At 36.0% G+C, this 13,426-nt stretch overlaps 1 protein-coding gene across 1 annotated transcript in view; it reads left to right on the forward strand.

The window, feature by feature from the left end:
• The first annotated feature begins 1,546 nt into the window (after nucleotides 1-1,546).
• The window catches only part of LOC143559096 (F-box/FBD/LRR-repeat protein At1g13570-like), a 31,366-nt gene continuing 19,486 nt past the window's right edge, over nucleotides 1,547-13,426 (forward strand). Inside the window, exons 1-3 of the mRNA XM_077047783.1 lie at nucleotides 1,547-1,733; nucleotides 2,856-3,229; nucleotides 6,217-6,513. Of these exons, the coding sequence (XP_076903898.1) occupies nucleotides 1,547-1,733; nucleotides 2,856-3,229; nucleotides 6,217-6,513 (858 nt within the window). The remainder of the gene's footprint in view (nucleotides 1,734-2,855; nucleotides 3,230-6,216; nucleotides 6,514-13,426) is intronic.

Raw genomic sequence — 13,426 nt, forward strand, 5'->3', positions numbered from 1 at the left:
ACAATATGTAGTTAATTATTTTATTTCAAATGTGTACACAATATCCAAATATAACAAAACAATTCAAATAAATATATATATAACAAATTTAAATCCATGTTTTTCTTCATTAAAACCCTAAGGTCTTTCTAAGTGTCCATACTTCAACTTCAATTCAATAACAACCTACATATGCGTAGAAAACAGAGTTTGTCAACAACACATGTTGAGTGAATTTATCACCAGTTTTGCAATAAAATAATGTTAATATAATAAATAAATTAAATAAGCAAAACGTAATAAATGCGATAATGAAATCAAACCATGAGCAAATAAGTTGTCGATTAAACCATTGCCAAGCGAATCGGGCGCCGGTAAATCAACTATGAGCAAATAATTAGACCGTTGCCAAGAGAATCAGGCATGTGTTGATACATGTTTTGTACGTCTCGGTCTTTATCAGGGCATTAATGTAATAAGTCTAAAGTATAGGGGTCTTAATGTAAATATGGCTAAATGGGCATTCGTTACCCCGTAACGAATGTAACACATTCGTCTAATGTACGTCCCATTCGTTAACCCTGTTTAACGAATGTGATAACGAATGAGGGTCATTCGCTATCATTTAAAGTATAACGAATAAGTATGTTTATTCGTTAAAGTATCTGTAACGAATGACACATTCGTTAAGTGTTAACTTAACGAATGTGGTCATCCCCTATAAATACCCTGTAACTTATCATTAATGTAACAGTTCTGATATTTAGCTAACTTCTCTCTCGTTACTCTGTACGATTGTCCTCTCAATACACACACTACACACACATAACGTATACCGAGACTAATTGTATACCGAAATCAACATGTATCGTTGTAATCACAAGGTCTAGATCCGTTCCAAGCTCTATCAAGTTCGTTGATTTTAGTGATATATTCGTATTCAATTGATGCAAATTATGATGTATTGATTGAGTTTGTTTAAGGTAATAGTTACTTAGTGAAACAGAGACTGAGTTGATCGAGAAATTGAACCTATTTGTTATGAGTTTGTGATTTCGGAATAGGGTAGTGAGGTTCGGATTTGGTTTAGGTTTAGTTTGATCTAAGTTTTAGGTGTTTTCGGTGTGATTCAGACGAGTTTGAAGTTTGAAATTGAAAGTTTGAACTGTTGAAGATTCATTTGTTAAGATGAAGACTCATTCGTTAGGTTGAAGGCTGATTCGTTAAAAGATAAAATTTTCCTATTCGCTAAATCCTAACTGTTCATTCGTTAAAATTTCAATCTCATTCGTTAAACCGTTTATTCGCTATAATCCTATTCGCTAAACCTCTTTCGTTAAGCCACATTCGTGTCATATTCGCTAGGACTCATTCGTTAAACTAAACCATCTTTAACGAACATCTCATATCTCATTCGTTAAAGTAATTCAACGAATAGCACATTCGTTAGAGTAATTCGTTAAAATTCTATCTCATTCGTTACTGTGTCCATTCGTGTGAACAGTAAACGAATAAACTTTGAAAATTTGACAATTTTAATCCCTGAAGTTTAAACAGTTGGTTCATTATGGCTGCTCAGAACGCGTCTTACTATGCGTTAGCATCTCAGAACATCTTATTGCAACAAATGCTGACCATGGACAATGAGATCGGTAGTCATAATAAATGTCCCAAGTTGTTGAAACTTTCGGATTTTGCTCGTTGGGAACCGAGGTTCCGTGCTCACTTGGATCCGTGCATCCTAATAGTGTCCGGTTTCTCGATGATGTATATTCAGCACCACTGATTGGTAATAACAATGTGGGATGGACTCCGAAACCATTTAAAGAATATGAGACTCAAGAGCTTAAGGATTTTGAAAGTGAAACAAAAGCATACTTGACTCTCACCATGGCATTACCAGAATATATTTTTCATCAATACAGTACTATCAAAGTCTGTGCTTCATTGTTCACAACGTTGAAAAGAGAAGTTTGGGAAACACGCTTGAAAGCAAAAAGACTCTTGTGAAATTTCAATTCAGAAATTTCATTTTGATGAAAAATGAGACGGTGGAAGAAATGATTAACCGTTTTAGCCATCTGATTGTTGAGATGTCAGCCATCTGATTGTTGAGATGTCTAGTGTCGATCTTGAGCCAACAGAACAAGATAAGATCGATACTCTGAAGAATGTTCTACCTTCGTCTTACTCGACTTTCTTGTTCGTATTAAAAGAGAACGGTTTCTTTCAGAAACCTGAACTTACAGCTGTGTAATTCATAAACAATATTGAAGAAAGGGAATTTGATATCAAATGTCAAAATACGTTGAAGGAGAATCATAACCATCAGTCTTCAACCCAAAACCCTTTACTTTATGGAGGTGCATTGCCAGCAAATAATGCTTAAGTTCAGTGCCAATCAATGCGTTCTTTGCTCAATCCCAAGAGGATTCTAATGTAAATAGTCCACCTAATGTATGTTTTATGGCGAGTGGTGCGACTACAAACTTAAATGCTCATGCATCAAGCTTGCCTAAGGTTAATCTGCAAGAAGCTGAACAACAGTTTGCTTTTGTGTGTGCATTCATGACTTCTTATGAACAGCTGGTTGGAAGCAAGATCGCTACGAGCGATCTCATAGATGAAGATTATGATCAAATCGACCCAGACGATCTTGAGCTAATGGATTTAAAATGGAATATGCCTATGATCGTTCGTAAAGTCAAAAGGTTTATGCAACGAACGGGAAAAGATCTTCCTACGTTAAACAAAGGGTCGGCTTGATAAGCTGAAGGTAAAATGTTATAATTGCGGGGAATTTGGTCATTTTGCCAAAGAATGTGACAAGCCAAGGAAAGATCATTCTGGCTCACACAATTCTGAACGTTCTTCAGGAAATAATTCTTCTGGTGGGGATAAGAGTAAATCTGCTGTATCTGGTGATCAAGACAAATCTTCTGATATTCAAGCTTTAGTGGTCACTGAAGTAGTTGATTGGTCTCAACGTTTGTTGGGAAATCAAGCAAACGTGGCTATTGTTGAATCAGTGGAGAAAATTGAAGATGCTAGCAGTGATAACTTATCGGAGGGAAGTAATTTGTCTGACTCTGAGACTGACACTGATCAAAGTCTGTCGTCTCAAACTGAATCAATCTCTGTGAAAGCTGAATCTTATGCTTGTATGGCTAAGATTGATGATGTATGTTTCCAATCTCAATCTAATGTATCTGAACCTTCATCAAATGTGAATGATTGTGCTGAATTTGCTGTATTAAAAGCCAAACATGAAACAACATTAACTCAGAACAATACACTCACAAAAGATCACTTTATAATCAAAGAATTCTACAAACAAAAGACAAAATTGCTAGAGCAATCAACTTTGAAATTCAAAAATTGTCTGAAAGCAATCATGATTTTAAAACTAAAGTTCATTGTAAAATTATTGAAGTTGATCAACATTTGAAGGAGATTCTTCGACTCCGAACATGTATTTCCAATCTTGAAAACGAAATAATGGAATTGAATAATAAGCTTGGAAAATTTAGAGATTCTTCATTTCTTTTGAATGAAATAATTGAGGTTAATCATTCACAAAAGAAAAATGGAAAAGCAGGTTTGGGTTACGTCGAAATTCCACCTCCTTTTAAACATGATTACAGTAGCATTCCCGATGTGGAAAAAGTTTCAAATATGTCTACTAATAAATCTGAAAGTGTTGATACAACTTGTCCTGCTCGTGAACCAACTCATATCAAAAGTAAAAAGGTTTTCACCAAAAACGAATTGGATGGTTCAATCGAGGTGTTGTCTGAAGCAGATGTGATTGTCAAAATCAAAGATATTCCAATTGACAATCATATTCTGTGTGAACCCGAAGATTTTGAACAAGGTGTGTATGGTTCAAAGACTTCGGGTGTTTCTTCAAACACAACAATAGTTCCTAAAGTAATTCATAAGGAAAAATCTAATGTATCTCAATCAGACAAGCCTTCGGTGTCTGATGAGGAGTTGATGCGATTCGTTAATCATCGAATGGAAAAGTATTTAAATTAAAGGGTTTGTCAAAAGTGTTTTCTGACAAAGAAGTTCCTTTGGATCTTCTTAAATCTGAAATGATTGAAAGTGTATTTCAGGATGACACTTCACAAATGACTGAACTTGAACAAAAATTTTATCAATAAAAAATTGTTAATGTTCAAGAAAAACCAAAAACTAATGTTTTTAAACCTATCACGTTCATAAAATCGTCAAGTTTGGAAAATTCTTCGAATTTAACAAATCTTGAATTCTATAAGAAAAGAAAGGGTTTAAAACACGAAACACCGAAGAAAGTTACAATTGAGAAACCCATAGATGATACTCATAAATCTTTGCTATCAAAGACTACATGTACTTTGTCACAAAACACTTTGGATTCTCGATTATGTTTCAAATGTGGTGAACCTGGTCATGTTTCCAAAAAGTGCAAAGCAAAGATTGATGATATCAATGACTCATCAACTCGAAAGAATCATTCATTATCAAATTTAAAAGAAAATCGAGTTGATGAGTGTGAGATAATGTATTCTAATACCAATCCGAGAAAAGTTGTGTGGGTTGATTCAATTAATGTATCGAGCAAATGTGTTGACCGTGCTCAACCCTGCTGTTCAAACACTGATTGGGGAAGAATAAGTGATGGATACTTAAAGAAGAAAAACAAGAAACCAGTCACTTATTCCCAAGTACCGAATACGAGTGTTAAATTATCATGTTCTCCGAAAGTATCAAAGGGAGAGCCCAAGACTGAGGCTTGGGCTGCCTTTTTGAACTAATCATTTTACTTGCTTGTGCAGGGGTATATCTCGATCCGTGTCTAATCACAAATGGATATTGGATAGTGGATGTTCTCGGCATATCACCGGTAACCTGGATCTTCTGAATAACATCAAAGATATTCAAGGGGGTTATGTTACGTTTGCTGGTAACCAAGGAGGAATGATTACGAAAGAGGGAGAAGTTTCAAATGGAAAAGTAACGTTTGAAAAGGTTAATTATTGTGAGAAGGTGGATCATAATCTGTTGAGCGTGTCACAGATTTGTGATAAGAAATTTACCACCATATTCACCGACAAGGAATGTGTTATTCTTCAACCGGGATACACAATTCCTGAAGACATGGTTGTCATGCGATCACCTCGATCAAATGATATTTATGTACTTGACATGAGTTATGATGTACAAGTTTCGCCTTCAACTACTTGCTTCGTGTCCAAAGCAACTGAGAAAGATTCTATTCTTTGGCATAGACGCATGGGACACATCCACTTACGAAAGATGAACTTTCTATTGTCAAATGATTTAGTGAATGGTGTGTCACTCAAGAATTTCAAGTTCAACGATCGTTGCGTCGCGTGCAAGAAGGGGAAACAAAAGAAGAAATTACATCCAAGCAAGTCACTAAACACTATTGTTACTCCTCAGGAACGCCTTCATATGGATCTCTTTGGTCCAGTGAATCGTGCTAACATTGCTGAAGATTTTTATTGTTTAGTAGTAACGGATGATTTTTCATGATACTCATGGGTGCTATTTATGAGATCGAAGGATCAGACTCCTGTCTTAATTCAGAATCTTATCACGAAGATCGAATCACTTTATAAACTGAAAGTGAGACAAATTCGTAGTGATAACGGAACTGAATTTAGGAATAATGTATTGGATTTCTTCTGTATTCAGAAAGGAATTCATCGGGAATTCAGTGCACCTTATGTTCCTCAACAAAACGGTGTGTCTGAAAGGAAAAATCGTACGCTGATTGAAGCTGCACGCACAATGCTTGCTGATTCAAAGCTACCTGTTCAATTTTGGAACGAAGCTGTAAATACGGCATGTTATACACTGAATCGCGTACTAACGGTAAAGAAGCTCAAGAAGACAAGTTATGTGCTTCTGAATAATCGTAAGCCGAACTTAAAGTATTTGGAGCTATTCGGGTGTCCATGTACTTTTTTGAACAAAGATTTTGGAAAGTTCGATGAGAAAGCTTTTGAGGGTTATTTCTTGGGATACAACTCTCCGAAGAAGCGGATTTTCAATATTTCTTCAGGTTGTGTGGAAGAATGGTATCACGTTGATTGTCAAAGTTATACGACTCCACCAACTGGTACTGGTCCCGATTGGATGTTTGATTACGATTGCTTATTTAATTCGTTTACATCAACGGTCGATGAAGTACCTGACGATGTCATTAGATCTTACTTGGAAGATCAGTGTCTTCCGAATCCAAGGTTTTCTTTGGTTGATGTAAATGACTCTCCTAATGTATCAGAAACGCCGAATGATGTTTCTGATTCTTCAGATGATGCTGACTATATGGATTCATCATCTGTAATGGTAGATGAAGCTCAAGAAACTACCGAGCCAATTCTAATCAGTGATGTTTCAACAACTGTCTCTGTAGACACAGCGGAGGAGAATATCACCAATTTGAGTGATAATGTATCTGTTCCTACAAATCCGTCTTTAAGAATTCATTCACAGCATCCACAGGATCAGATAATTGGTGATGTGAACGACGGGGTTCGTACAAGGCACCAATTGGCTAATGTATGTGATGATCAAGCTGATTTTAATGTATCTCCTACTGAGGATTTGATATTTTGTGCTTATGCGGATTTGCACTCTTCGGGTATTCTCAGTATCACACAATACACCTACTTCCTATCACAGATAGAACCGACAAGTGTCGCAATGGCACTCAAGGAACCATCTTGGGTTGAAGCTATGCAGGAGGAGCTGCAACAGTTTATAAGACTGGGTGTATGGGACTTAATCGATAAACCCGATCGCGTAAAAAAGGCGATTCCAATTAAATGGGTTTTTAAGTGCAAAAAGGACGACCGCGGGGTAATCGTGAGAAACAAAGCAAGATTGGTCGTACTTGGATACAATCAACAAGAAGGCATAGATTACACTGAAGTATATGCTTCGGTAGCACGACTGGAGGCTATACGAATTTTTCTTGCCTATGCAGCCTACAAAAATTTTAAGGTTTATCAAATGGACGTGAAATCGGCGTTCTTGAATGGAGCTATTCATAAGGAAGTGTACGTGAAACAGCCTCCTGGCTTTGAGGATCCAGACTTTCCTGAGCGTGTTTACCGATTAAACAAGGCTCTTTATGGTTTACATCAGGCCCCGAGAGCCTGACACAGCACGTTGGCCGACCATCTGATTGAAAGTGGGTTCAAGAGGGGAACTGTGGATTGTACTTTATTCTATAAGAACGTGGGTGATGATCTGCTCCTCGTCCAAATATATGTGGATGATATCATTTTTCGGTTCGACAAATGACAGCTTATGTAAAGAATTTGAGAAGAAGATGCGGACAAAATTTGAGATGAGTTCGATGGGAGAGTTGAGTTTCTTTCTGGGTTTGCAAGTTCACCAGTATGACACCGGGATCTTTATCCATCAGACGAAATATGTGAACGATGTCTTGAGCCGATTCAAGATATCCGATGGCAAAATTCCCTCAACACCTCTTCACGTGGGTCACAATTTATCACCAGATGAATTGGAGGATACGTAGATCCAACCCTATATCGAGCTATGATCGGATCACTTATGTATTTGACTGCATCTCGACCTGATATCATGTTTGCTGTTTGTTTGTGTGCTATGTACCAATCGATTCCCCGAGTGACTCACCTGGCGGCAGTAAAGCGCATCTTACATTATCTTAGAGGAAATCCTGACATCGGGTTATGGTACCCCAAGGACGATATGTTCGATCTCACCGCCTTTACTGATTCGGACTATGGAGGATGCAAGATCAACTTCAAATCTACATCAGCGGGATGTCAATTCTTAGGAAACCGGCTTGTTTCCTGGCAGTGTAAGAAGCAGACAACGGTCTCAACTTCAACAGCCGAAGCGGAGTATGTGGCGGCCTCGAGTTGCTGCTCACAGGTTCTCTGGATCCAGCAACACTTGCGGGATTACGGTTTGAAGTTTCTTACTACTCCCATTTATATTGATAATTCTGCTACAATTTCAATCACCAAAAATCCGGTTCACCATTAGAAAACCAAACATATTGAAATCCGTTATCACTTTATACATGATTGTTTTGAAAAGAAATTAATATCCATTGATAAAATTCATACGGATTTTCAAAAGGCTGACATTTATACTAAGGCATTTGACAAAACACGTTTTCAATATCTGCTAGGTATAAATGGTTTAAAATCTTTAAAGGATATTCAAAGGCTTGGTTAAATCATTTTATTTCTTGTTTTCGTTTCAATTTTTATTGTTTTTAGGGGGAGAAAAATATAAAATCCAAAAAATATTGTGATTTCTGTTTGTACAGAGAAAATTTAAAAACTCCAAAAACATTCAAATTTTAAAAATACTTCAAAGAAAAATTTCAAAAACATTGAAAAATGCTCCTCAAAATTGAGTTTTGAAGCAAAAAGGGAAAATGATAGTACATAGACAGGATTGATCTAGTACATGAATAAACTAGATTAAAAATTACCGTAAGGTCAGCAATATGATATGCAAAGATAGGCTTGACAGACTATATAGGAACTGATAAGATATAAAGATAATGAATGCCGAACCTAGTGGAAGTACATCTTGAAAGATTGATACTATATCTAATTTAAAGAAAAGTCAAAAGTCAAAATGATTACTGTGTGCATGCTTTCATTTTTGAAGAAAATTCTGCTTTGTTTTTATTTTATTTTGCAAAGAAATTCAACTTTATTTTTTCTTTATTTTTATTCAAATATTGGATCCTCTCCTGCGCGATAAGATTATCCGACCTGAGGGTTAATATTTGGGTATTCTGCTTTATTATACTTGGTGTTTCTTATAAAATCTTGGACTTTCTCCGCGCGATAATACGGTATTATCCGAATTGAGAGTTAAGATTTTATGCAATTTCAGCTTATTTTTTTATCTTGTTATTTTGTTGAAATTGAACCTTATTTGCGTGTAGTCATACCGACCTTAAGGGAAAATTTTGACTTTCTGCTTTATTTTCTTTTTATTATTTTTGCATGAGTCACAGTTAATCAAAATTTGGAAAATCAAAAGAAAAACGTACATGTGATATTCACTGTATAAGAGATAGAAATGTTATATCTGATTGATGGGTTCCACATATGGTTTCGTGCCTAACTGAACCAAATTAAAGCATATCGTAAAGTTTCCGACAAGTCTGTGAAAAGTTTAAGAGGACAATTATATCTGCAATCATCGTTGAGTTATGAGTATAATAATCATCGAAATTGAAGTGTTACTCAGTGATATTTTCGTTAATATGATTCCCTGCTCAACTTACAAAATATGTACTGCTTTAATAGTTTAGTCGTTTATTGTTTTTTCTTTATTTGTTATTTGAAAATTTCAAAAATCCAAAAAGATTTTTTTTTCTTTTCTTTTCAATTCTGCTTTAGTTTCGATTTACCAAGCTAGCGAATAAATTCAAAGGAAAAAGAAAAATACTGATCCCCAAAAGTTTTAAGTTAATCGTGCTTAACGTATTATCAATTGGTAACAATTGATATTTTTAACGTAAAAATCCGTTTTAAGTTAATCATTACCGATCCTTGTTGATCGGGAATTTTAATGTATGCATTTAAAACCCTAATTGGTTTTAATGATTATTTAAATCCTTAATGAGAATTTGTTTCTCATTCGTTAAGGATAATTTGGTAATTCGTTAACATGTTTAACGAATGTAAAGCCATTCGTTATTTAAACATAACGAATGAGCTTCTCATTCGTTATAAAGACATCCACTTCCATTGTGCATAACGAATGGAGGTAATTCGTTTAAACATTTAACGACTGAGAATGGATAAGGTATTATTCGTTAAGAATTAACGAATGACTTCTTTATTCGTGAAGAATTAACGAATGACTTCTTTATTCGTTAAGATTTAACGAATGACTTTGTTATTCATTAAACAGGTTAACGAATAAGAGAAGATAATGTAAGATTCGTTAAAATCTTTAACGAATGAGAGTCTTATTCGATTCAGAAATTAACGAATAAGAATAAAAAATTAACGAATGAGGCCATTCGTTAGTTCAAATTTTGAACGAATAACCTCGATAATGCTGATGAGATCGAAGAAGGTGAATTTGTTGATCATTCTTTAAGGATAATTTGGTAATTCGTTAACATGTTTAACGAATGTAAAGCCATTCGTTATTTAAACATAACGAATGAGTTTCTCATTCGTTATAAAGACATTCGCTTCCGTTGTGCATAACGAATGAAGGTAATTCGTTTAAACATTTAACGAATGAGAATGGATAAGGTATTATTCGTTAAGATTTAACGAATGACTTTGTTATTCGTTAAACAGGTTAACGAATAAGAGAAGATAATGTAAGATTTGTTAAAATCTTTAACGAATGAGAGTCTTATTCGATTCAGAAATTAACGAATAAGAATAAAAAATTAACTAATGAGGCCATTCGTTAGTTCAAATTTTGAACGAATGACCTCGATTTGTGTGAAATTATTGGATTTATAATCCCAATATCAGACGAATCTACTTCATTCGTCTGTTTCTATTCTATTGTTTTCCTTAACGAAACTATTGCAAATTTTCATCAGAATCTCATACTTACATATTTGTCTAATTGACTGATTATTTTGTGTTCAGCAGGTATTAACGATCATCGACATATGATTTTTATGGAAATTCATCGATGTTATAAGTATTAACAAGATCAATAAAACTTGAACATTAATTGAATATTGCAAAACATTTATTGATCTTAATTGATTCTACATTCATATAATTGATGAACGTTTAAGTACATGCAACTGATTTCCGAACATGATTGATCTGGTTATTTGTAAAAATGTTTGGAAATTAAGAAGATTAATCGATGAACATCGTCGGTTTTGACTTTGATTAGTCAAAATTGATTATAATTTGACTCCTGGGTTAGTCAAATTGATGATCGAGTCTGATTCGTTATCTTTATAACGAATGTAACATGATTCGTTATTGGTGTAACAAATGATAGTCTGATTCGTTAATGGGTTAACAAATAACTATCTGATTCGTTAAAGTAAGGAATGGATGGTTAAATTTCATAACGAATCAGATTTGATTCGTTTAATGATTCTAATGAATCTGAATAATCCGTTAAACTTGATTCGTTACTTGTAACGAATAGGTTAACGATTAAGGACAGTTTGTTACGTGTAACGAATGAACCTTTTAATGTATAACGAATGTCCCATTCGTTTAAAGTTTTTAGCGAATGTGATAGTCTTTCGTTAATACTTTGATTATTTTGGAATATTTTACTTATGTATGTTTGTTCTTAACAGAAATGGCACTGTCTTGGAATAAGAGCCACAACATATGTGCGTTTTTAGAGCAGAACTTTGAAGATACTCCTATCTTTGGGGGTATGATTAGTTTTCTCATCCGCTCAAGAATCTACAAGGCCATCTCTACCCGAACAGTCGTTTATCAGAAAATAATCAGGGAATTCTAGAATACAGCCAGAATTAATGAAGCGGAAAATCATATTGAACCGGTTGTTCAGAACAAGCAGGTAGTGATAGATGTTGGGGTTATATGAGACTCACTGGGTTTTAACGATACTATTGATGATATGTGTGAGTTCGATCGAGCGTTGATCAAAGGATTATTCGGCCGAGTAAAGTATAATGGAGATTTAGGCAAATCAATGTACAACAAAGCGAACTTGTGTTAACTTCATGTTCTTATTCATTGCTTGGGTGGTCGGAAAGGAGGTTTCGATGAGTTTAGGGTGATGCTACAATCTGCATTTGTGGCTCTAGTGCTGAATAAACCGTTCAATTTCTCTGAATTGGTTTACTATCTTCTGAAGGAGAACATCACCAGCAGGCACAAATTCTTAATGTATCCCAGATTTTTACAAATGATGATAAATGATCTGGTGCCTGACTTGGAAAAAGATCAAGCAGACGTGATGAAGCTCGATCATATGAATGAAGAGACGATGCAACGTTTGAGATCGTCCAGAGGTCAGAGTTTGGCAGATCAACCAAGGTTTAAACGTTTGATTTGTCATCTAGCGAATATTGATTATGTCGCGCCACCTAATGATCGTTGGGCTCATGACGATTCCGAATCAGAACGTGAAGGTGGTGATGGTGATGATGGTGGAAATGATGGTGGTGATGGTGGTCCAGGACCACAAGCCGAGTTAAGTTATGAACAGAAGCGTAAGCGTAAAGGTAAAGAACCGATGACGGAAAAGGGGGAGAAACCCAAGAAACAACGAGTTAGAAGGGGTTCGGGTATTGAGATACCGAGTCAGCCGTTTGTGCCTTCTACTGCTGTTTCTACTCCTATTATTTATTCTACTGCTTCTCCAGTTCCAGTTTCACAGATTCCATGATCTCCTACTCCTACTACAATGACAGATTTTCCTCGTTCTCCAACACTTGTGCAGATGCCTACGTCTCCAATGCCTCCAACTCTGACTTTGGCTACTACTGTGAGGCCTGATCCTCATTTTGGAGACATATAACATACTGTATTAGCACAGATGCCTACACCACAGCCAACGAGACATGTTACTCCTGTTACTCCAACACCGTTGCCGAGGCCTGAGCACTCTTTTATGTCATTCAGTCGTCCTCAGGGTCCTATGCAACCAGTGCATCCTAATTTCTATCACATGGCTCCTCATGCTCAATGGTTTCACATGATGAATTTGTTGCATTTACAACACACTCAAATGCAAGCAGACAGAGCTGCAAATGAGCTAACGCAACGAAATTTGCTGAGGCATCTTCTATCGGCTCAGCGTGATAATAAAGAACTTCGAGCCCTAGTTGCTGCTCAGGGGGAGAGGTTAGACAAACAGGATGAGATTATTCTTCAACTGACATGCAAAGAAGATGAATTAAAGAAGTTGAAGAATAATGAAGATGATCAGGATGGTGCAGGGGGTGGGGTAGATCAGCAACCGGGCGGAAGTTCCACACCATCGGCGGGTAATAAGACTGATGCGAGTGTTGGTGGTGGGTCTGAAGCTAGTAATCTACAGATTATTCCATATAAAGATTACACGCGAGCCAAGCCAATAGATGTTATTCCGGCTAACATGCTTCTATTTGTAGGAATGGATGGAATTGTATACAGTATGGTGAATGCTGATGAGATCGAAGACGGTGAATTTGTTGATCATTCTTTAACGAAAGAACAAATTGCCTTGCTTCTGGATCTAAATGATGATGAGATTGAGGAATTGGGTAAGAACGTGGATGTGGAGATGGAAGATAGTACCGATACAGGTATTCCTCACGGGAATGTACCTGATTTTGAAGAAGTGGAAGTGGAAGATGCTACTGCTGAAGAATATCCGAAGTTTTACACAGATAATAACAATGACTCGGGTATTCCGTTTTTAACGACTGAACATTTTAATGCAGCAAAACGTC

This window comes from Bidens hawaiensis, unplaced genomic scaffold (genome assembly GCF_021521415.1).
Source record: "Bidens hawaiensis isolate Kalapana, Puna unplaced genomic scaffold, B.hawaiensis_p1.1 tig00019696_1, whole genome shotgun sequence".
NCBI classification, from domain to species: domain Eukaryota; kingdom Viridiplantae; phylum Streptophyta; class Magnoliopsida; order Asterales; family Asteraceae; genus Bidens; species Bidens hawaiensis.